Raw genomic sequence first — 11,102 nt, 5'->3', positions numbered from 1 at the left:
GCCGCTTCATCTTCACAAAGGTTGCTTAACAAGAGTTTTGCTTAAAGTTGTTTAAGGCTCTCATAGTGTCAGTACTGTTTAGCTTTAGTTGTATGCATATGTGTAAGTGTTGTGTATAATAGCTTTGTATAACAGTTTTTTTTTATTCGAGTTTTCCTTAAAAAGCTATAAAATAATTTGATTACATTCCCTAATAATTTCGTTTTCAACTTAACTTACTTCATTGCCACAAAAAAAAAAAATATCTGGCAACTCCTGAATCTGTATAACAGCTTGTTTCTTAGCTGATTTTGATTGTTATATCAATCAATATGACTGCAAGTCAGTTTAGCTTTATCAGCATTATTTGTATGTATAACACTTTTCCATATATGTATGTATAACACTTTTGTATAACAGTATGTATAACACTTTTGTACAACAGTTTGTCTTTATTTACACTCATTTCGGGCTTATTATAATTTCGGAATACATAGTAGATCATACTTCTCTAGGAAAAGTTTTAATTTTGGCAACAGCTGAAACCAATCTGTATAACAGTTTGCTTTTCAGCTGTTTTTCTTTTAATAATATATCAATATATGACTGTAAGCCTTAGCGTTATCTTTATGTGTAACACTTTTCCAATGAAAACTTTTGTATAACAATTTTCCCCCTGGCAACTAAATGAAATCATTTTTATTCGTAATAAGCAGAATATCGAATAACGTAACTGCAAAACAAAATAATCAAAATAATACTTGTTTCATTTTGAAATAAAATACTAATTAAAATCCGTAATTTCTGGTATTTTTCGCTGTAGCTGGTCGGAGGTGAATTCGATATGGAATTGAATTTTGTGATACAGGATGCGCAGAATATAAAGCATATGCTGGAGCTGCTGGATCATTGTCCGCCCAATTTGCAGGTGAGTTTCGATAACAAAAACAGATGTGTGTGTGAGGGAGGATGTGTGTGTGTGTGTGTGTTGTATAACAACAAATACAAATTTGATGCTATAAAATTCAATAAAAAATTGTGTCACTTTGCGTCATCAAAGCCAAATTAACCAGCAACATGAAAAAGGTAACTGTATGTGTGAGTGTATGTTTCTCTCTCTGTGTGTGTGTGTGTGTGTGTGTGTGGGTGGCTACAAATTGTGCGTAATGAAAGCGCAACATGAAATGCCTTTCAACTGTTTTTACTTTTGCCGCGTTGTCATTCGCCTCGTTGGCTACGCGTCGCAATCTTGTTTTCTCTCTCCTTTTTTTGATTTGCATATGAATGTCTGCCTGGCTGTGGGTGTGCGTGTGTGTGTGCGACTGTGTGTGTGCGCGCACATTAAACAATATTTTACACCTGACGCTGTGTTTCGCGACGGCGCCATCAAATTATTAGCATGAATGCTGGCAAAGGATGTGACGCCCGGGCACGTCCCCAACTGGTGTGTGTGTGTGTGTGTGTGCGTGTGTGTGTGCTGGCAGGAAGTGTGCTCTTCTCATGCGACATTCGCCCCAGCTTCAACTTTTGCTGTTGTGCAAGAGTCGACGCCGGAAGTTGAGTAACCGTGTCACCAGCAGCAGTCGTGGTAGCAGCAGCAGCAGCAGCAGCAGCAGCAGCAGCAGCAGCAGCAGCAACAGCAGTCGTGACAGTCAGCTTTTAGTCTTCAATACCCTATGCCCCAGCCAGTAGGAGGCATACCTCAGCCATGTCTGACAGTTTGTAGAGCCGACAAAAATCGCGCCGCTTTGTCGCTTAATGAGTTTGTTTCAAGTTTGTCTCATCGCTGCGTGCATTCACCTCGCAAACAGTTTGACGACAGAGAGCTTAGCTTCCAGATACCCTATAAGCGCATTATCCCTCAATATTAACATATTCTCTCTCAAAACATGCTAGGGATATGAGTGTTAATATACAGCGCTCTAATAGGCAAGCTGTAAAACTTGAGGTGCGGCTTGAGTTGAGAAGACAAATTGATTTACGAGCAAAGTTTGCAATCGGACTTGGAGCTTTAGCTTTTGAGAGAAAGAGGCAAATATAGAGAGAGAGAAATATAGAGACTCAAACAGAGAGAGAAAGAGAGAGGGAGAGAGATGGAGAGACTTCGAGAAAAGAGCAAAGACATAGGAAGAGATAGAGACAGAGAGACCGAGAGGGAATCCGAGAGAGAAAGAGATGGAGAGATGGACAGATGTAGATAGAGATGGATAGAAATGGAGAGAGATGGAGAGACATAGAGAGACATGGAGAGAGAAAGAGAGACATACAGATATATAGACAAAGAGAGACATAAAGGGAGACATAGAGAGAGAGAGAGACAGAGAGTGAAAGTGTATTTAAATCCAAGCTAAGTTGGTTTCTTGAGGCTTTGGCTCTTGGCTCTCGGCACTTGCTGCTGGTCTAAAGGGAAATTTTGGCTCAGGTGTAGCTTTAAGTATGTGTGTGTGTAGGTGTTGGCTGCTGCTGCTGCTGGGTGGATCCTTTTGAAGCCACTTACATATGCGAGCCATTAAAATGGCGCTTGGTGAATTGTGCCCACAGTTTGTGGCATGTGGGAATGCCACACACACACACACACACACACGCACAGTGATATATATATATGTATAAATACATATGTATGCCTGTGCGTGTTCGTGATACATGAGTCGCTGTTGTTTCATGCCGTGCGCAACGTCAGTGGCATTCAACGTCAAATAGTTGTGGCTCGGCTGTGCCTGAACGAATTTATTTAGCTTTTTAAATTAATGAAAATTGTCACTGACAAATGTTGTGCGTGTGTGCGTGTGTGTGCGTGATGTTGGCTTGTGTAAAACACGCATCAAATATGCATCATTGAAGTGGCAGCAGCAGCAGCAGCAGCAACTGGAGAGTGAGGCAAGAAAAAAACGTGTTGCGTGATTTTAGGCGCCAGCTTCAAGAATTTGCCAGCATATTGGCTGCTCCGTCGGCAGCTCAATTTGGCATGCTAAGCAGGTGCGCCACACCATGCCTCGGGCGCGCGGTGTGGCATGCCCCTTTACGCGGCAAGTGGAAATAAAAAGGAATTTACAGCCATTTTATTGCCTGGGGACAGCAACAGGGAACAGTTAACGGGTCGCAGTCCCTCCCAACAATTTTGCATAGCTCGCACACCTCTACACACACACACACTCACACACAGAGAGAGAGAGACCTACACACAATCATAGCTTGCGGAATACTTAAATGATTTATGTGTTTACCAGCAGCATCGCTGCGTTCGCCACTCAATTGATTCGGCACGTAACCGGGCCAAGTGCAAATAACTGTTTCAGTTACCAGCCGAGCAGAGTCCCCATCTCTTCCTCGTGCCGAGCCATTATGCATGCGGCCATTACGTTTTATACTTGACAATAAATTTTCGGCGTGGCATTCGGTTCAAGCCGAGCGCAAATCAAAGCCACGTTATGGCCATACCCCTTACCATAACCAGCTCCGTTGCTTCTGTTCCTGCTGCTGCTGACTTTTGCTCCGATTGCCATAGCTGGCTATAGCCGTTGCCGTTGCTGTTACCGTTACTGGTTGCCCGTTCCGGTTCAGTTTTAGGTTCCGCTTCTGGTTCCCACTCGCTGCCCCATGTAACCGCATATCTGGCCCCGACTCGCTGGCAACGCCTTCGCTTTCGCCTTCGTCGGCCCCGACCTCTGTCACTCGGTATGCTCAATAAAATTTTACAGCCTTTGCCAGCGCAGCAATTTGCGTAACTCTTGCCCCTTTACTCACCATCTACCATTTACCCTCTCCCTCTCCCACTCTCTCTCTCTCTCTGAAGTGCTGCTGCCTGTCTGGTTGGTCAACTGGTTTCACCTTTCGTCAAAATCTACATTTTGTGTTTGCTTATTGCGCCACCTGCCGGCTGGTAGCTGCTTTGAATAACATTGTTAAGGCTCCATTCATGCGTGCCCCGCTCTCTGCATGGCTGCCTCAATGTTCCCTTCGCCCTCAACTTGTTGGCAATTTATTTTAAGCAAATTTTTGCTGCTCTCTCTCTCTCTCTTTCTCTTTCTCTCTCTCTCTCTCTTTCTTTTGTACTATTTATGCTACATAAATATCTCATTCAGCTCTTCCAACACATTTCTTTAACAATTGCTTTTCATGCTAATGAGCTGTTAACTTTTTAACAGTCTCTCAATGTAGAACAGCTGTTGCTTTTCATTGTTTAATATTGGCTACGCTCTATGCTCGCTCACCAAGTGAAAAGAGTTTATTAGTTTGGTGTAATGTTCAGTACCCTCTATGGATGCTAGAGCCTTGGAATCCAGGAGTTTTGTAACCGCTGTAACTCTGTAAACTGAAGCTCAGTCTAAGACTCGAGCTCTGAAGAGCTGATCTAACTCTCTCTCCTGCTCTCTCTCTCTCCCTCTCTCAGAGTTAACTCTTAGCTCTCTTTTGCAGCTTAAGATTTGATAAATTCTTGTCAAACTTTGTCATATTTGTTGCTCACTTGATAGAGATGAAGAGGGGAGCGAAAGAGGGAGAGACAGAGCGCGCTTTGTGGCATTGACTTTGCAAAGGAATTAACTTGTGCCTACACAAGGCCTCAGTATGTAGAGAGTGGCGGGCGGGGGTCGGGTGCAGGGGCGTGGCAAAGCTTAAAAAAAGAAAAGTTTTGCACTCGCAGCATTCAGCGGCGACTAAGCTGCAGCTTAGCGGCGTGTTAAAACCAGATAAAAAAAATGTATGGAAAAAATAGAGACGAGCGAATGGCAAAAAAGTGGCTGAGTGGGCCAGCTGTGGTGGGTGGTGGTTGCTGGCGCGGCTGTAATTATTTGAGAGGCGGCAGCAAAATAGCGATGGATATCTGTAGCAAGCGCAGATCCAATGAATGGGGCAACAGTTACCCATGCCCAGCACCGACTCCTGCTGCCCGTGTTTGCCACCTCGAGCTATGAGCCGAAGAATAAACAGAGGCAGCAGCAGCGGCAGCAGCGGCAGCAACACACAAAAGCCAACAGCAGCGCCAATGGCCCAGAGGCTACACATTACAATTTATTCATGAATTGAATTTGTATTCGCTGCAGATATTTTATAAGTTTACCATTTGCCATGGCCCAGCTGCCGCGCCTGCAACATCCACTCCTTTCCACCTATTCAAGTGCTTGGCATTTGCAGTATTTTATTTGGTATTTAAATACTATTTTCTCATTGCTATCGGCAATCATATTTGGAGCAGAGGCAACCGTTGTTATGGATACATATACAGATATATCTGTATGTCTGATATACATGCAGCTTTGTTCACAAAAATAGTAGTGCAACAGACAAACGGTGAACAACAGAACTTATTGAGAAAAACAAAATTTTGAAAACTTTTTCAAATGAATAATAAGCTTAGCATGTTTTCTATTTATTTATATATTCTTTGTTACAAACTGTAAACTTCAGAGCTTTATATGCTGTATATGCAGCTTTGCTCACAAAAATATCAGTGCTGCACTACACACAAAACTAGAGCCAAAAGTATCGATACTTTTGCATTGACAAATAAAAAGGTGCCCAGTTTTTTATCTAGAATAGAAGCAGAGAATTGCGAAAAAAAGCCGTTACTTTGGGCCAAAATTCTGTTTTGACTATTTTAGAAAATCGGCCGTTCTAACTAGATATAGAACTTGATATTGGTATATATATATTAGGTATATATATAGCTATATATAGAAATAATCAACTTTTAGCAACTTGGGCCCAAGTTGGCTTAATCAACTGGAATTTATTGGCAGGCAGTTCAAGGTGGCCGAACAGTGGTGCCAAAGCACACACAAAGCTTCCACTGTGCAGGCAGGATATTCTTTGCTTCTGCTTCTTCTTTTTTCTATCAATTGAAGCTGGCAAAAGGCCAAAGCGAAAGATACACAAAGCGAGCGATGTTCATTAAATATGAATGATTGTCGTTCTGGGTGCCAATCGAACTGAGTTCTATGCAAACAGAGTTGCCACACACATTCACAAAGCGAAAGAGAGCGAGACAGAGAGAGAGAGAGAGAGAGAGAGAGAGAGGGAACGCGCTCAAGAGAGTCACACATTTTAGACCTAATATTAGCCAATTGTGTTTGCATTTTTTTTTTTTTTTTGTGAAGCGGCTTTTGATGTCGCCTTGGCCGGACTTTCATATGACAGCGCTTGTTGGCGTCACGTACACACAAACACACAAACACACACACGCCGAGTAACACACAGGGTGTTCCTCCTGCTCCATCCTGTTGTTGGCAGTGCTTAAAAAGCCGCCGCAATGTGAAAAGGTCATTTAATTTCTTTTTGATTTGTTTTTGGTCTGCTCACTCGCAGCCACTGCCTTCTTCTGCTGCTGCTTCTATTTTTTGTCGCGCCATTAAAGTGTAAATGTATTTTTAAGTAGGCGTATAAAAAAAAAACAAAAAAATACAAAAAAAAAAATAGGAAAAAAGGCGCAGCAAATCTATAAACAAAATAGAATCAGCCCAAAAGACCGTAAAGCCAGAAAGCCGCACAAGTTTAAATTTGGTTCTCCAGTTCCGAGTTAATAGCATTTTAAGTACAATACAGCAAATGTAACAAAAAAAGGACTGTCCCAAAAAAGAAGCGAGAGAGGCACAAGACGCAGTAGAAATGGGACAAAAGAGAAGTAGAACCTCGCAGCTGTTAAATCGACATTAATTCGAGGCTCGAGACTCGATACTTGAGACTTCGATTTCAAATCAATTTACGAAAATTTAATTTGTAATTAGAATCGAAACGAAGCTAACTGTACAGAGTAGCTATATAGACATCTTTTAGTATATTTATGATAGTGTTTTGGTATTTGCATATTTGTTTTAAATATTTAAAGAAAATGGCAAAGTTAAAATAAATATATAAAAAATATAAAAAAAATAAAGAATAATAAAAAAAAATCTAAAAATTAAATATAAATAATAAAATATAAAACAAAAAATACATATAATACAATAAATTAATAATGTATCTTTTAATAGTGTAAAATAAAAATAAATATATATATATATATAATATATTTTAATATAAAAAAATAATAAGTTTAAAATAAAACTGTTGTATAAAATATAAAATATACAAATTAAAATGAAGTCAAATATTAAAGTTATAAAAAAATACAAATATAAAATACACAAAATAAAATAATAAACATAAACAATATATACAAATATTAATAAAATATCTTAAAGTTCCTATATTCGACTCCAAGTCGCAATCTCGTTGCGTCTTTCTTTCTCTTCGAGCACTGTGAATAAGGCGAGATCTTAAATAGTTTTGTATGCGAACAAACTGAAAGTTCAGCAATGCCTCTGGCTTGCTCGCCCAAATCAATCTACAATCATCAAAAATTAGAAATGAAAAAAACCTTCAAAAAAGTAGAAGTTTCCATTTTAAGAGCACTCACAACCTGAGCTTCTATCAGAAACAAAAGTTTTAACTACAAAGTAGAAAAAATATTTTCGTTTTGTTTGGGTCTCCAATGGCAACTAACCGAAAGGGGTATTTCAGTTCAATATAGTTGGCAAACAGCTGAAAGAAATAATAAACTTAAAGCTATGAACTAAACGATATAAAGTTTGGAAAGGAAGGATTTTTTTGTAGCTTTTCCAAGGCGAAATGTTTCTCTCTTTTGATCACTGGCAGAGGATTTCTACTTATATCGATATATATCGATCTAGATATGTTCAGAAATGAACAATTCAATTTTCAATTGACGCAGAAACTCAATTACAGGGTATATATCATTTGGGCGGACCCGCGCTTGGACCTTTTTTACTTTTATTTTCTATTTTTTTCTCTGCTCTCACTGTCATCAGACATGAAATATGCATAAAGGTCTGTTAACAATTCTGCTTTGACGCGAACTGAGACACAAATACTAAGTCCTAAGGGCAGAGCACATGAGAGCGCGTGGGCGTGGCTGCAGCGTGTGGGCGGGCGCGTGGGCGTTGCTTTTGCTTTTGGGCTTGCGAAAACAGTTTGGAATACTTTTGAGCTGCTTTGCATTTTCAGCTTTCGGGCTTAGTCAGTGTGTGTGCGTGTGCGTGTGCGTGTGCCTGGCAAAAGGATTGAAAGCTGTCAGAGACAAAGGGGCGTGGGCGCGGCGCAGTACCGTGCACCCGCTGCCCGCTTGTCGAATGGCCGCACATGCGTTTTGTCATTCAATTTTGAACGCATTGAAGGCCCCGGAGCACCGTATGCCCCGATTTACGCCTAGACCCAGCAGAAAAAAATTTGCGTAGCTGTTGGCATCATCGACTCATCAATATGCAAACAAGACTCCAAAGCCGCAGGGCGGTCAGTAGCACAGGGGCCGGGGGATTGTGTGTGTGTGAACAAAAGAGCTCGAGCCACGCACACACGCACATTCAATGTTGTCCCGTTAGTCAGTCGTGCGGCAAGAGCAAAGCAAACTTTTTTTTTATTTTTGCGTGTGGCCGGAAAAGAATAATAAAAAAAGGGGCAATAACACACACACACGCACACACGCACACACTGAGTGAGAAATGAAAGAAAATTATTATGGAAATGTCAACGTGAAACTTTTGCACAAATTCAAAGCCTTACCTCCTGCCATGCCCGCCCCAGCACTGGGGAGCAGCTAAAAGTGAACGCATATGGCGCTCACTTTGGCGAGCTGCGTCCATTTTGTTGGCTCGAATTCCAAACACAATTGAATTTCATGTTTGACATGACCAATATCCACAACTCAGCCCAGCCCTCCCCGGCCCAGCTCCACCTTCTCCCATGGCCGCCAGCACCTAGTTTTCATTGTTTTGCTTTGTTGGGATTTTTGGGTTTTTGAGCTCGCGAGGCGAAAAATATTTAATGCGATTTCCATTGGCTTCCAATTCACAGAAACAGCAGTACTAACAGACGCGCACACACACATGGCTGTGTAAGGCTTGCTCAAGTGCATGGGCGTGGCCGCCTCTTGGCTTAGCAGAGATTTGCTGTTTGCCAAATATTTGCATATAAATTAATTTAAAGCGCGCGCGCGCTTTTAAAACCGCGTGCAAAACGCGTCACTAACCGCACACTTACAGTACTCAAGTGTGTGGGCGTGTGTGTGTGTGCGCTAAGTGCGTGTGTGGCACGCTGTGTCAACATTCTTAAGCCTGAAGCTGCAAAGATTAAACAAAAAGTTTTCTAAAATTAAAACAAATAAATTATTATTTAAAAGCAAAATTTTAGATTTAAAAAAAGACATTAGAAAAACAAAAACAAAAACAAAAAAATTAAATTCTTTATTTGTATGTCTTTAATACAAAAAAAATATATGAAAATATATTTTCAATACATAAAAAAATGGTTAAGAAAATAAAATTAAATTATTAAAAATAATTTTTTAATTTTTATTATTATTTTTTAGAGTAAACTAATTTTTTAAATAATTTGACAAACAAATTTTAAGATTTTTCAATTTTCAAAATTTTTAAAGTCAAATTTATTTTGCTTTAAGAATTTAAGGCAAATGTATGAAATCTGAAGCACAGCCAAAAAAAGGCTTAGAAAGTCTCGTTAAGTATTTGAGCCGCTTTTCGAGCAGAGATAAAGATATCATATTATTTAGCAGATCGCAGCGCGCAAAGGTCTGAGCTAACTTTTTGAATATGACTCTGAATCAATTCGCATTCAGCTTAAAATCACATCAATCTCTAGCCCGACTGCCTGCCTATGTGGGTGGGTGACAACCCTTTTTCGCAATGAGCTCCCTTCAAAGTGGGCCATTCGGGTAGGCTGGGCGGCAGACCAGCCCGGAACCACTCAACTGTTGACTTTTGTGACACCTTCTTATAATTCAATTTAAGGTACGAAGCTGGCATCAAAAGGTTGCTGATGCGGCGCCTGATTCGCATCGCTGGATGCGTTGGCTGGCTTGCAACTCTTTCTTATATATATATATATGTATATATATACAGTTTTTTTCGCTGCTAGTCCCGCGCGACTTCAAACGCGTCGCTAGAGAGTCGCGCGCGCGATTTTCACAACTCGCGCACGATTTCTGACGCCTTTTCGGGCGACTGAGCCTCGAAACGTGCCCGGCCCGGCCACTTGACAGCTAAGCCCATTCCCATTGCCATTCGCATTCACCATCCAGGTTGAATCCCATTGCAATACGAGTCGAATAAAACCTGATCGCAATGTTAAAGCTGCGGCTAGGCCATGAATATTATATGAGGCTTGCGGGTAAGCATACCTATAAGTGTGAGCGAATACGAGTTTAAGCTTGAATATATGCATTCCAGAGGTAAAAATCAGAAATTAGATATACAATATTATTATAAGAGTGAGTATAAGTCTGATTATGTGTATAAGTGTGTTTGCAAATGTGTGCGAATGCGAATTTAAGTTGTTAAGTTAAGTGAAAATGAAAATATAAGAGTGAGTATAAGAATGCTTGTGAGTATAAGTGTGACTGTGAAGTATAAGTCGAAGCGAGAGTGTATGTTGGCCAATGCAAGCTTGAGTCTATATAGTAAAGTTAAATTAGACTTAAAATATGAGTATAAGAGGTCGTATAAGTGTGATTTAAATGATCAGTACAATTATAAGTGTTTATACAGGCGAGCTTAAACTTCAGTATAAGTGTTATATAGGTAAGATTGAATCATTCTGATAGTATTATAAGTATAAGAGCGAGTATAAGAGTGAGTATAAGAGTGAGTATAAGTGTGAGTATAAGTGTGAGTATAAGAGTGAGTATAAGAGTGCGCATAAGATTGAAATTCAAGTATAAGACTGAGTATACGTATAAGTCAGAGTAAACACTGTAATAACTCATTCAGCTCTAATCCAGACAAGAAATGTTAAGGCTGCCGCTGTCCGTAATCAAGGAGAAGAAGAAGCAGAGCAGCTGCCATTCAAAGAAAGCCGAAATAACGAAGCGAAATGAAAGCAAACCCCAATTTAACAAATAATTAAACTCTAAACCTTTTTCTTTTTCTGACTGCGGCATTAAAATATAAACAATGGCAAATGTGGGCAAATGTGGGCAAATGTTGACTCTGTTTTATTGTTTTGGGCGTCCTTTGTTGGTGTGGCAGTCCTGGCTGTTTGCGGTCGCCTCGGCTGAAACTAATTATATTAATTAAAATATAGCTAAAAATAAATTGAAATAAAATACTTTTGAC

General features: G+C 40.2%; 1 protein-coding gene across 3 annotated transcripts in view; it reads left to right on the top strand.

The window, feature by feature from the left end:
* The first annotated feature begins 812 nt into the window (after positions 1–812).
* LOC111597365 (neurobeachin) overlaps positions 813–11,102 on the top strand; it is a 64,538-nt gene continuing 54,248 nt past the window's right edge. For all 3 annotated transcript variants that reach the window (XM_030224084.1, XM_030224083.1, XM_030224082.1), the window contains exon 1: positions 813–907. In XM_030224084.1, coding sequence (XP_030079944.1) covers positions 824–907 — 84 coding nt within the window. In that variant the 5' untranslated portion in view covers positions 813–823. The remainder of the gene's footprint in view (positions 908–11,102) is intronic.

The sequence above is a fragment of the Drosophila hydei genome, unplaced genomic scaffold (genome assembly GCF_003285905.1).
Source record: "Drosophila hydei strain 15085-1641.00,03,60 unplaced genomic scaffold, DhydRS2 tig00000355-arrow-arrow-pilon, whole genome shotgun sequence".
Taxonomy (NCBI): domain Eukaryota; kingdom Metazoa; phylum Arthropoda; class Insecta; order Diptera; family Drosophilidae; genus Drosophila; species Drosophila hydei.
The sequence above is the reverse complement of the archived record's forward strand: the minus strand, read 5'-3'. Positions and strand labels throughout refer to the sequence as shown.